General features: G+C 36.1%; 2 protein-coding genes across 3 annotated transcripts in view; one reads left to right on the top strand and one right to left on the bottom strand.

Annotated features, from left to right (window-relative positions):
- Positions 1–10,381, bottom strand: part of LOC125649711 (survival motor neuron protein 1-like) — a 19,847-nt gene extending 9,466 nt beyond the window's left edge. Inside the window, exons 1-2 of the mRNA XM_048877423.2 lie at positions 10,229–10,381; positions 4,690–4,770 (exon numbers count right to left, since the gene is read on the bottom strand). Coding sequence (XP_048733380.2) covers positions 4,690–4,770; positions 10,229–10,267 — 120 coding nt within the window. The 5' untranslated portion in view covers positions 10,268–10,381. The remainder of the gene's footprint in view (positions 1–4,689; positions 4,771–10,228) is intronic.
- An 83-nt stretch (positions 10,382–10,464) lies between these two features.
- Positions 10,465–12,996, top strand: part of LOC125649696 (bromodomain-containing protein 4-like) — a 28,222-nt gene continuing 25,690 nt past the window's right edge. For both annotated transcript variants that reach the window (XM_048877399.2, XM_048877400.2), the window contains exon 1: positions 10,465–10,682. In XM_048877399.2, the coding sequence (XP_048733356.2) occupies positions 10,510–10,682 (173 nt within the window). In that variant the 5' untranslated portion in view covers positions 10,465–10,509. The remainder of the gene's footprint in view (positions 10,683–12,996) is intronic.

The following is a 12,996-nucleotide window of genomic DNA, read 5'->3' on the forward strand; positions in this document are numbered from 1 at the left end:
GAGCCTTGTTTACATAACAAAGAATTGTTAGCGATATATCTCACTTGTAACTCAACAACTGATATTCAGATTTTGGTTGGCAAAGAGTTTTAAAGATAATTAGCAGTATTTTTTTTATGACCAGAAAGAATTGATTTTTGACCTTATGAGATTCAAAATGAATTATAACACCATAAGACATTTTGACCATGGGGGTGGGGTAGGGGATCTACTTTTTAGAGGGTACTAGTATACCAAGTTTGATGTTTGTCATGCTAAGGGTTCACAAAATATTGAGCAGACAATATTTTCTTAAGTCCAGAGTAGTTCGACCCCTGACCATTGTCCATGTGACCTCAAAATTGAGAAGGGTCACTTGCTCTCTAGGGGTTTTCAGTACACTAAGTTTGAAGTCTAGCTGTCAAAGAAAAGGTACGCAAGATACTTCCAATGTCTAGAGTAGTTTGATCCCTGGTATTGGACCTTGTGACCTTAGAGTCTATAGTAGGGGTGAAACAATACAGTGGAGTACCTTCTCGATTCGATTCGATTTTCGATACTTTAGTCTCGATTCGATGATTTTCGATTCGATACAATAGCATGTACCAAATTCTTTATAAAGCTAAGATTTTTTATGTTTCATTGTATTTATTGCTCTCTGCAAATAAATTCTGCATAATGTAAAAACGTTTAACATAAAGCAACACACTTATCACTTGTCCTAAATCCGAAATGTCGCCATACCCAGGATTTATACATTGGGGGTGCATTTTTCAACTCGACTGTGTCCATTTTGATACAGTAAAGTTTATTCGTATGTTGATTGGGCAATTTTCAATTCCATTGGCTAATCAGAAACCTTGTTATCAAAAGCAATGTGTGCTATGATTTTAGAACCGTATCGAACCGAAACAGACCCCGAATAAATTGAACATCGAATCGAGACCACTACATCGCGATTCGGCCGCATCGCGATGCATCGTTTCACCCCTAGTCTATAGGGATCATATACACCTTAGGTAGAACCAGTGTACCAAGTTTGATGTCTGCAAAGCAAAGGGTTCTCAAGATATTGCACAGACAATATGTTAATATGTCTAATTTGACCTTTTGATCTCAAAATCAATAGGAAACATCTACCTCTTTAATAGGTGGAACCAGTGTAATGTTTGACATCTGTCAAGTAAAGGTTTCTCAAGAACACATGCATCTTCCTATGTCCAGAATAGATTGACCCTTAATGACTTTTGACCTCAAAATTGACAGTGGTCATCTACTGCTTAGGGGAAACCAGTTTAACAAGGTTGATGTCTGTCAAGCAAAGGATTCAATCTAATTAAAATTAGATCTTCCATCTGCTCCCCGGTTTTTGATACATCGTGTGGAAGATTCACGCGACGTATCGAAAACCGGGGAGCAAATGGAAGATCTAATTTTAATTAGATTGCCAAAGGATTCTTAAGATATTGAGTGGATAACACTTGGTCTACTGATTGACCGACAAGTGCAAACAAATATGCCCCCCTTTCCATTGGGAGCATAAAAATAGTTAAATTTAAAAAAAATCTAAACCAGGGTGACACAAAGACATTAATGCATGTTATCAGAACATCACATAGATCCACGCTTAACAACACATTGGTGCATATATCCAGTTTGAATTTCAGTATCAGGTGACAGACTTTGGAATCTAGCATAAACTATCATCATCTAACTGAGTATTTAAACATAAATCAAGAGGAATGTGGATAACCCAAAATGCCAAACCCTGAAAGAAAATCTCATGTCTCAACTTGTGTGAAGTTTCTCAAGAAAATCTCATGTCTCAACTTGTGTGAAGTTTCTCAAAATAGGGTTGAGGGCACACTGTTTTAGCAAAATATTTCAGGTGAGTCAGAAATACTGAGTTTTAGGCTGAGATTTGAGGTGTGATGGCCCAAAGGTCAAGGTCAAAATTTACTCGGACTCAACCTTTTAAAAAAGAATGAGGTCTAGTCTTGATATAATCTAACAGAGAAAGAAACCCTGCATGACAATTGTAGTAAGATCTTTCTAATAAGGCCAAAAAAAAATATATGTTGGTTTCCACTTTCACCTCAAAATTTTTAAGGGTCTGTAGGTAGGTAGTTTTTTTTTTAATTTTATAAGTTGAATAATTTTCTATGATTTAGTATTCTACTATGCATAAAATGAAGTGATTATTTAGTAATCAAATAAAAGTTATATGATGAATCAATACATTTCTTCACTTTACTGTAAACAAAAACTGTTTCTGTATTTTGGAATCTGTCTAGTATTAGGCCAAGTAAAATTAATTAGTAGATTATCATTCAAACTTCACAAAAAAATGGGGCGGGTGGGAGGATTTTATTTTTATTTTTTATTTTTCGCCATGGTATTCTTGACCTCGAAAATGCCTTCTCTCATTGAGAAAAGGCTTTATAAATCATAATTACATGTGTATTTGGGTTTCTAAAAGGCAAAGTGAAACAAAGTACGTTTACGATACCGGACCGGACATAAAAATATCCGGAAATCGTAATTTTGAAAAATAAAAAAATCGGGGCGGGGCGATTTTCGAGGGGCGGGCGGGAATGATAATCTACTAATTAATTTTACTTGGCCTTAGTGCATAATAAATAACTTAATAAATAAGTCAATAAATATACTCTTGTTAAAGTGATGACATTTGCAAAATCTGTGAGAATGGGAAAAAATGTGTTAGGGTTGGCAGAAATTTTTAGGGTAGGTCGGGAAAGTGGAAACCAACATATATTTTTTTTGGCCTTAAAGGACAAATTCATTAGGTTGTTGAGAAATGAATTGCAATGCTGTAAAACACATATTTTTCCTCAGTCTGTTTATACAGTAGAACTCTGATATAGCGAATTTCTGCGGACACTCTGTAAAAATTCGCTATTAGCGTAATTCGCTATACGTTTATAGCGAATTCATAATTAAAATATAACGAATTCGTTAAAAAACTGATTGGTTCTACATGTATATCAATTGCATAAGAAAGCAGCAATCGGTATACTTGAGTTTGTATTGTCTCTAAGAAAAATTAAGCCTTTTTTTTTTTAGAAGAAATATTTTTGTACAAGATATATACACACTGATTTATATGTGATAATTTATCTTTAGGGATTGTTAAGTCACGCAAGGACATGTCGAAAGAAAAATATCTACAAAATTATGTGCAATACATACAAACAGTCTATCGCATTTTTCATTTACTTGTTGCTTTACACAAGTAAACGAGTGTATGATATAATAAATGCAATAAAACTTCAAATTTGATTAACGAGAATAGTAAACAATACCAACAAAATATTTGCTAAATGTATGTGTAAGTATTGTTTTGCGTTAACAAACTCTTTTGAAAGAATACAAAAAGAAATTTTGTAATTAGTGATTGTTAAAATTCACGAGTTAAAAATGAATTTTTTTTAATGATAACTGTATATTACATACAGAGGCGATTCGTTATAAAAGGTGATTTTTACGGTCATTTTTAATTCAAGGGGAATATGAATTTACTTCGTTATATCCGTAAATTCGCTATATCCGTGTTCGTTATGAACGCAGATTTTATATAGAATTTATAAAGAATTTGCCGGGGAAATTGATTTCACTTCGCTATAGCCGTAACTTCGCTATATCCGTGTTCGCTATATTCGAGTTTTACTGTATATGGTATTAAAAAAAAGTAATAAAAAACAAGAAATGTTTTAGAAATATGCCCTCCATGAGGCACCAACTGTCTGCAATGATAGTGGGGGAAAAAGGGTATCTACTATCAATATTCAGTTTGATCTCTCAAGGTACTGAGCATACATTTCATTTGAGTTATGGCCTTTGACTTCGTGACTTGAAAACCAAGGGGGGGGGGGGTGTCATCTATTCTTTAGGGGGGGGTACCAGTGTACCAAGTTTATGTCTGCCATCAAACGGTTCACAAGATGTATCAAATGGAATTATTTTCTTAAGTCCAGAGTATTTTCATCTTAAAATCAATCATCTACTCTTTAGGATATACCAGTTTACCAATTTTGATGTCTGTCAAGCAAAGGTTCTCAGGATATTAAGTGGACAATATCTTCCTATCTGCAGAGTAATTTGACTTGTGACATTTGACATTGTGGCCTCAAAAGCAAAAGGGGTCATCTACTCCTTACGTAGAAGCAGTGTTCAAAGCTTGATGTCTGTCAAACAAAAGGTTCTCAAGATACTGAGCAGACAATATCTTACTTTGTCCAATTTGACCCTTGACCTTTGACTTCAAACTCAATAGGAGTCACCTGCTTCTTAGGGGAAATGATTAGTGTACCAAGTTTGATATCTGTCAAGCAAAGGGTTCTCAAGATATTGATCGGACAATATCTTCTTATGTCCAGAGTGGATTAATTGACCCTTAACTTTTCACCTAGTGACCTCAAAATCAATAGAGGTCATCTACTCTCTAGAGGCAACCATTTTCTGGCAGGTGCAAAACATTATGCCCCCTCTTTTTCAAAAGGGGCACAGAGAAAGATTGTGTTGATTTTTCCTACAAATAGGTATCATGTAAGTAACTCCTTTTATTCACAGTTTAGAGCAATGAAAATGTTTTCAACTAAGATATTTCCATCATATCATCGTTTAAACATTTGTGTCTTTACACCCTTAGAAGAACCCTAAACAGAAATAGATTTTATGAATCATTCTTACCTTAACTAAACTGATAGCATTGTCATATGCTTTGATTAGTGCTGTGTCATCCCACAGATCATTTTCACTGTCACTCCCTTGCTGCCAATAAAATATTTAAACACATTCATAACCTGGTACAAATCATATCAGCACCTAGTCATTTTGGCACTTACAAAAATAGTCATTTCAGTACCTGCTCAAATTCGTACCTAGTCTGGAAAACCAAGTTAACCAACAATGAAAGAAAGGAAGAAAACTAATTGCCCAAACAAGGTTCAATACTCACTTTCTTTCTTACTTTGATAAGGACAAGTGTCCTTGAAACTTACTTGTTCAAACATAAATTTTACTTGTCCGACAACGTTTCAATAGACTAGTGGTCAACTTGAAAACTACTGTATTGATTAAGATCTCTGGAAATCAACACCTTGAGTTAAAATTGCAGAAAATTCTCAAGAGTGGATACCACATGGTGTTCAATAGGGTATGGATCTAAAATTATAAACAGATCACAAACACATCATGGGAACGCACGAGTAAATTACTTGGTTGACCGATTTCGACTATGGGTTGGTCAACATCAGAATAATCATACATGAAACTTGTCTCATGAAGTTAAAGGGACTGGTTCACGATTTTTGAACAAAATATTTTTTTATTTTTGATGTGAAACATTAAAAATATAACTCATTTAATGTTGTCAGCCAACATTTTGACCTACTGAATGCAAGAATAAAAGCAATATTTTAGCCTTAAATCTGTGTTATGTAAACAAAGACTCGAGTCTATTTATGTAAACAAACAAACCAGTGAAATATCAATCTTGTAATATAAAGCATCTTAATTTTGCATAATCACAAATTTTCACTTTTAGATGACACATTTTACCTGAAGAATGCTTGAAATGTGAAAGATATAATAAACTTAGATCGATATCCATTTCTTCTGAAAATTTCGTAAACAATAACATACCACAATCTTTGTTTACAAAACAAATAATGAACTCTCTAAAATGAGCTTCTGTGATAATGTATAATCTTAATTTTTATGTGAAATCATTTGAACACATTAGGCAGTAGACTTTGGTCATTAAAAGTGAAAAACAAAATTTTGGGAAAAATCGTGAGTCAGTCCCTTTAAATACTTAGCTGAACTTGCTATAAATAATGTAAAACTGCAGAAGGTTTGTACATACTATGAACTTTCATATGACATAAATCATTAGTAAATGAAATAAGTTATATGATATGATTTATCGAATAATCCATAAATTCCATGAATTGTTACTGTTCTATTTTGTTTAATTGTGGTGTGTTGTAATCCAGGCCGGAGTTCCTCTAGATAGATTGTATTGTTTTTAATTGTGGTGTAATCCTGGCAATAGTTCCTCTATATAGATTGTGATGTTTTTAATTGTGGTGTGTTGTAATACCGGCAGGAGTTCCTCTAGATAGTATTAGATTGTGATGTTTTTAATTGTGGTGTGTTGTAATCCTGGCAGAAGTTCCTCTAGATAGTGATGTTTTTAATTGTGGTGTGTTGTAATCATGGCCGGATTTCCTCTAGATAGATTGTGATGTTTTTAATTGTGGAGTAATCCTGGCAATAGTTCCTCTAGATAGATTATCATCATCATCATCATATCCAGTTTAATTGTTGATCAGGCCATCAATTAATCCTCTGTTGAGGGTGGGGCCTGACTGTCCAGTCTCGATCTAAGTCTTCCTCTCCATTCCTGTCTGTGATGAGGGTTGACAGAATCCATACCCAGGGTTTTCCTATCCCGCTTCATGACATCCTCCCAAGACAGTTTGGGTCTGTCAGTGTTCCTCTCCGCTGGTACATTCAGTTGTCGGACTTGAGCAATCCAGCCAGTGCTGCGCTCAACGTGCCCCAGCCAACACAGTCTGCTCTTCTGCATGATGTCTGCGAGGCTTTTTAAGTTGACTTGAGTGAGGAGGGATTCAAAATGAATGGTCTGCTCAGGCTTCACCAAACAGAAACAGCCCAAGTTTCAGAGCAATACATAAGCACACTTCTGACACATGAGGAGTAGACACGCCCTCTAGTAGCTGTTGGCAAGTGCTTGTTGGTTAGGATTGGTATCAGCTCTCTAAACTGTTTCCAGGCAGCCTTGTAACGTGTAGCTGCTGCGAGTTCACAGCCTCCACCTGATGACAGCATATCGCCCAGGTAGCAAAAGTCTGTCACTACTTCAAGCGTGCTGTCACCAATACCAACCTCCGTCATTGGTCTGCCATCTATTGGTCTTGCCGCACCAGCGCAGCGCAAACACTTATAGTGAGGAACTGCTTTGAGAGGGCCCTCTGCACTTTTTGTGCACCCATTCTGAACAGTGTGTATAGAGGATTGAGTTGCTGCCTGTTCCACTCAGACATACAGAACAGGGGTGTTTGCCTGTTTTCCTCAATAAGTCAAGGTTGGGACCAGCGATCATGACCTTGGTCTTACCCATGTTCACTCTAAGACCCTTCTCTTCCATGCTACTCCTCCATCTGTCCAGACGTACCTTGAGTGATTCAAGCGAGGTGTCAATTATTGCCAGGTCGTCAGCATATAGGAGCTCCCACGGGCAGCTGGTACGAAATTCTAGTGATAGAGCCTCGAGGACAATGATGAATAGAAGGGGACTTAGGACCGATCCTTGATGGACGCCCACTCTAACTTCAAATTCATCGCTGTAGCTGTTACCGACTCGTACCCTACTACGAACAATGGTGTACATAGACGTCACCACTTGAACCAGCCATTCCGTAACTCCCAACTTACGCAGGGCCCACCAGATGACCTTTCTCGGGACACGGTTGAAAGCTTTTTCCAAGTCTACAAATGCCATGTACAATGGTTTGTTTGCTGCCTGATGTTTCTCCATGACTTGGCGTATGATGAAGATTGCGTCTGTGGTGCTCCTACCAGGCATGAAGACAAATTGCATGTCATCAATCTGTACTTGTTGTCTGATCAGCTGCTCAACAACTCTTTCCCAAACTTTCATGACCTGATCAATAAGTTTGAGTCCACGGTAGTTACCTCTGTTTAGCACATCCCCTTTACCTTTGTACAGGCTGAATATAAAGCTCTCTTCCCATTCGGCAGGTATGCACCCCTCTCTGATGATGGCTTCAATCAGTTCCTGCACCAGACTTGCCCCCAGTTCACCTGTTGGTTTCAGCATCTCAGCAACTATACCAGATGGTCCTGCTGCTTTGCCAACACCCATTTTACTGATTGCTTTTGTGATCATCTCCCGGGTAATAGGGTTACTAGGTCCTTCCACAGGAGGTTCATCTGACAGCTCATCAGGGTTCCATGGAAATTCAACGTTCAGTAGGCGCTCATAGTGCTGCTTCCATGACTGTTTCTTCGCTTCATCATCCAATGAGAGCTCACCAGTCGTTCCTTATTGGTTTCTCACCCAAGACATCTTGATTGTCACGGCGCATCTATTTTGCGAGCTTGTAGATGTCACTTGACTTGGGGTTTATTTTAAGAAAAACCTCTTTATCGGCCTCTGACTTAGCGTGGTGTACAGCAACTTTAGCAGTGCATTTGGCTCTGTTGTATGTCTCTCTGCTACCACCTGTTTTCCATGCTCTGAAGCATCGTCTCTTCTCTCCAACAGCTTGGTCGACTGTTTCGCTCCACCACCAAGTCTGTTTCTTCCAGTTGTGCTTATGATGTTTTTAATTGTGGTGTGTTGTAATCCTGGCTGGAGTTCCTCTAGATAGCAGGGTTGGGCGGTTAAAACCGCCCCCGGTTTTAACCAGCAGTTTTAACTGGTTTTAACCGTCCCGGTCAATACTCCCTAAGTGGTCAATACTGGTCAATTGAGATTTAAACTGTCCATTTTCCTATATTTGTATATTTTTTGCAAAGATAAATTAAGCCTTTCATTATGATATATGGATCAATTGGTTATCAATAATTTTCATTATATAATTAGATGTAATTTCATAAGTTTAATATATTTGGTTTGCTGAAACTGTGACCATAATATCTTCAGAACTATAAAAGAGGGTCACATATAGCATAACTAGACAATAGGATCTTCTTATACATGTACCTGGACAGATTAAGAATAACAGGACATTAAATAAACACAGTGATTTAATATGAATTGGGTGACTGATGCTGTAGATAAACAATGTGTTGCAATGTACAGAGCAGGAGATGTACCTGAGCACAGGAAACAGAGTTGACAGTTGTTAATTAGCATACTCTGGAACCAGAGAGGACCAGTGTACATGTTATTGTTTATGAAAACATCACCAGCACACCCCCTAAAATGTTTATTTAACAGTTAAATGAAGATTTGAAACAATAGGTAGTTCTTGATAAACTAAAGAATTTGAACAGAAATAGAAAACACTTCCCCCATCATACTATCTATGGCTTCAACAAAACATTTTGGAATTTCTATGATATTGTTGAGGACAACAACAAGACCACAGCAAGATGTAAAGACTGCAATGCTGTTGTCAGTGCCAAAGTAATACGGCCACGAAACAGTTTTTAATTTTTACAATAAACTTTTATATCTTCCCCTATTTAATTGAGTCATTTACATTATTTATTTAATATTATGACTTGCAAGTATATTATAAACTGATAGTGCATGTTATGAATTACAGTATTTACCATAATGGCCACTGAAACATTTAAAATAACCAACAACACAGACTATAATGACCAAACAATTTTCAATCAACCAGTATTGACCGGTTTTAACCAGTATTGACCACCGGCCTGGTCAATACTCATATTGACCACTTTTTTGCCAACCCTGCTAGATAGTATTAGATTGTGATGCTTTTAATTGTGGTGTGTTGTAATCCTGGCAGAAGTTCCTCTAGATAGATTGTGATGTTTTTAACTCGAAAAATTTCAGCAAATAGTTATGATTCGCCAAGTTTTATGGTAATAGTATATTTCTTTATCATAAACTCATTTCAAAACTTGTTACGTTCAATTCCAATTCATGATAGGAGTGAAATAAACTTAAATCAACATCAATTTATCAAACCAATAAATATGAGTCAACATTAACAATTTATAGACGAGACCGTCACATTATTTAAGCGGTAAACATGCCGCAGTAAGAGTTGCTTATCTCTGTTATATTTGTCTCTGACTGTACGTTATACCAAATGATGATCATAAGTGTCGAATTCATCATCGCTGGTATATATTTCGCCAAGTATCTATTTCACCAAATGCCGACATGTCAATGTGCCGATGTGACCAAAATTCATTTTCCCCTACTCCCAACCCAGCGTTTCCCCCTATCTCTTCCTCCCATTTTACCCTGTCCGTCTTATAATCCAGAAGGAAATGTTGTCTCACTTTATTTGGATTTTTCAAAACTAGAAAACGTTGAACCGACGTTATATACACAGGTAAATGTACCATTTAAAACCTTGGCTATATTCAAATTGTGACAATTGAAAAAAAAATCCATTGATATGGGCACATGGCATTCATAATCAAATACCTTTACTTCACAACTTTTTTTTCAAAGACATAAATTTTGTCTAACCTGTCCTCGTTGAAACAGCAATGTGCCTTCCGCAGCCATATTTGACACAATACCAAAGCCAAGACAAAACAGATTGTCTCATTGGTTATTTAAATCATAAGACCCAATCAAAGTTTAGATTTCATTAAGGCAATCGTGGAACTCTCTTGTTGAAAAAGGTTAAAAAAATTCGACCACGCTCGGAAAAGGTTCATAATTTGTTCAGTTTGACATCGTAAATGTGGATGAAATAATGCTTGCCTGAAGAAAGATCTTTTGAATTTGCAACAATACAGTAAGTGATGTCAAAGAAACGACCAGCAAACGATCCATCATGGAGTGGTGGCAATACGACATACAAAGACAAGATGGTGCAGATGACCCAGCAAGAGCGATTAATAGAGGAGAAGAAAAAGCAAATAATGGAAAAAATACAGTCTCAACCCCCTCAACCGGCTGTGCCCCAGAGTTCAACGTATGTGTCTAAAATTCTGAAGACTGTATTCTTTGTTTCTGTTTTTCTTAAAGTCGCATTATTTCCCACATAAGCGATATCATCTCTGCACTCGATTATCACTAGGAATTTTTCAAGGCGAGTCCGGGCCCGTGGTTTGTGAGCTGCTTGAATCCCATGAAAAATTGTTGAGTTCTTTTTGTACCAGATCTCCTAGAAATGCAAAATGAAGGGTAATTTTTTAAGCACCATTAATTAAGGCTGAAACAATATGCCCCCATTCACGATACGATACATATTGCAATATACTTATGCCACGATTCGATACTTTCAATATGATTCAATCTACAGAACATTGAAGAAAAATTTGATTACCAATATTCAAAATCTTAATCTTAAAAGCAAAGTGTTCCCAAACAGGGTTGTCACTAGAAATTATTGAAGACGAGTCCCGGACTCGTGGTTTTAAAGCAGCTTGAGTCCCATGAAAATTTGATGAGTCCCTTGAATATTTACTGAGTCTTTTTTGTATAAGACAATAGAAATGGAAACAATACAAAACATATCAATTTTAAGATTTATTTTTAATCATTTGCAACTTGGCCTCGGATGACTAATTGTCCATGCCAACAGAAGTACTTCCCCGAATCTCCTATCATTACAACAACCCATTTCAATATTAAACACCATTTTAACCAAATTAATGTGATAAAATAGATGCATACTACTTTTGTTTGCCGACGATCTGTAAAACCTACCAAAGTTTACAAACTACGCTACTTTTGATTCCAATAAAAATGGCTACCGGAAGTCAAACATTTATATTTAAATATAGATCCCGATTTGTAAAACAAATAAAGAAAGAAATAAGGATAAATAACTGCCAGTGGCAAAATGTTCTGACATTTAGCATCTTATCTAATTACCTTTTGAATACTATATTCTAATTCGCACCTAATTGACTGACGCTGAACAAACAAGTCAGATTGAGACACTGTAAACTCAGTGGTATTATTTCGGTTCACTAGAGCGTAATGTTTTACCTAGATTTTTTCCTACTACAAGTTTTGATTAATACACAATATAAGGGTTTCTAAGTAAAATTATGATTTTTACTTGGAGTTCGTGATGCGTCAGCAGGACTCACCATATCAGAGAAACTTGCATCCCAAACGAATTTTCTGCATCTTAGACGCATATTCTTGCGTTAGTGACAACCCTGCCCAAACTGCCAAACGGTAAGATGACTGTTGACTTTGTAGTTTAAACTGATTAATTTCATTATCGTTTTCGTCAGACTTGAGGCAAACAACAGTCTGAATGTTATTTGACGCTATTTTGTATCTTATGCAGGTAAAAATAACAAGTACAGGCTGAGTCTGATGTATTTTATTGCACCCATTTGTAATAAAAGTATTGAACCGAAAAATCAAGGCAATGAATCGAACATTGAATCAAGCGTTTATATTGAATAGTATCGATATTTTGGTGAATCGTGTCAGCCCTACCCTTAATACCCTATTAGTTCAGAATGAACATGAGCTGATTACTTACCTCTGTGTGCTAAAATATTCTCAAACAAATTTCAAACATTAACATTTTTGTTAACTCCAATTACAGAACCAATGCAATGATTTACCACTTGAACTTGGATTAATGAAAATAATTGTTCATGCATTCAGAAATGCTTCCCTATATCTTGTATCACCACAACAAGCTGATGTCAGTGTGACAAGATTTTAGTAATAAAGAAATGAAACATAATTATTTTCTTGATGCAAGTATCAAATCAAAAATCGAACGGAAAACTTCATCAATGCAAATATGTTTACAATGCTTGTGTGGAAATTTCCATTCTATGATTAGTGTTAAAATGTTAGATTGGGGAAGACGCATTCCAGAGAAAAGTAGTCCCACGTGCTTAGTGCAAATGAACTCCGGACGAATTTTTTTTTTGCTAAAAAATCAAACAAATTTTTCATCCAATCAGCATCGTTGTTGAGTCATCACTTTAAAAGTCATTAAATGATTTGAAGATAAAACATTGAATATTAAGAATTGCTGTGATCATTTAGATGCATACCATTTTTGTTTGCTGTTGATCTACACATCATAAAAGGTGACGGTACTTTCTGATAAAAATGGCTAAGACAAACTTTTATTATCAGAACATTGTAGATCCTGATTTGTGAAAAGAATAAATAAATGGTGATGGAATTTCATATTTAGAATTCAATTCAATAATGGAGCATTAAATGTGCAGTTAAGGGTGCAATGATTAACCATGTCACGGTCATATTATGCTTCAGTTCGATTCACAATATTTTAAACTATG

This window comes from Ostrea edulis, chromosome 5, assembly GCF_947568905.1.
Source record: "Ostrea edulis chromosome 5, xbOstEdul1.1, whole genome shotgun sequence".
Taxonomy (NCBI): domain Eukaryota; kingdom Metazoa; phylum Mollusca; class Bivalvia; order Ostreida; family Ostreidae; genus Ostrea; species Ostrea edulis.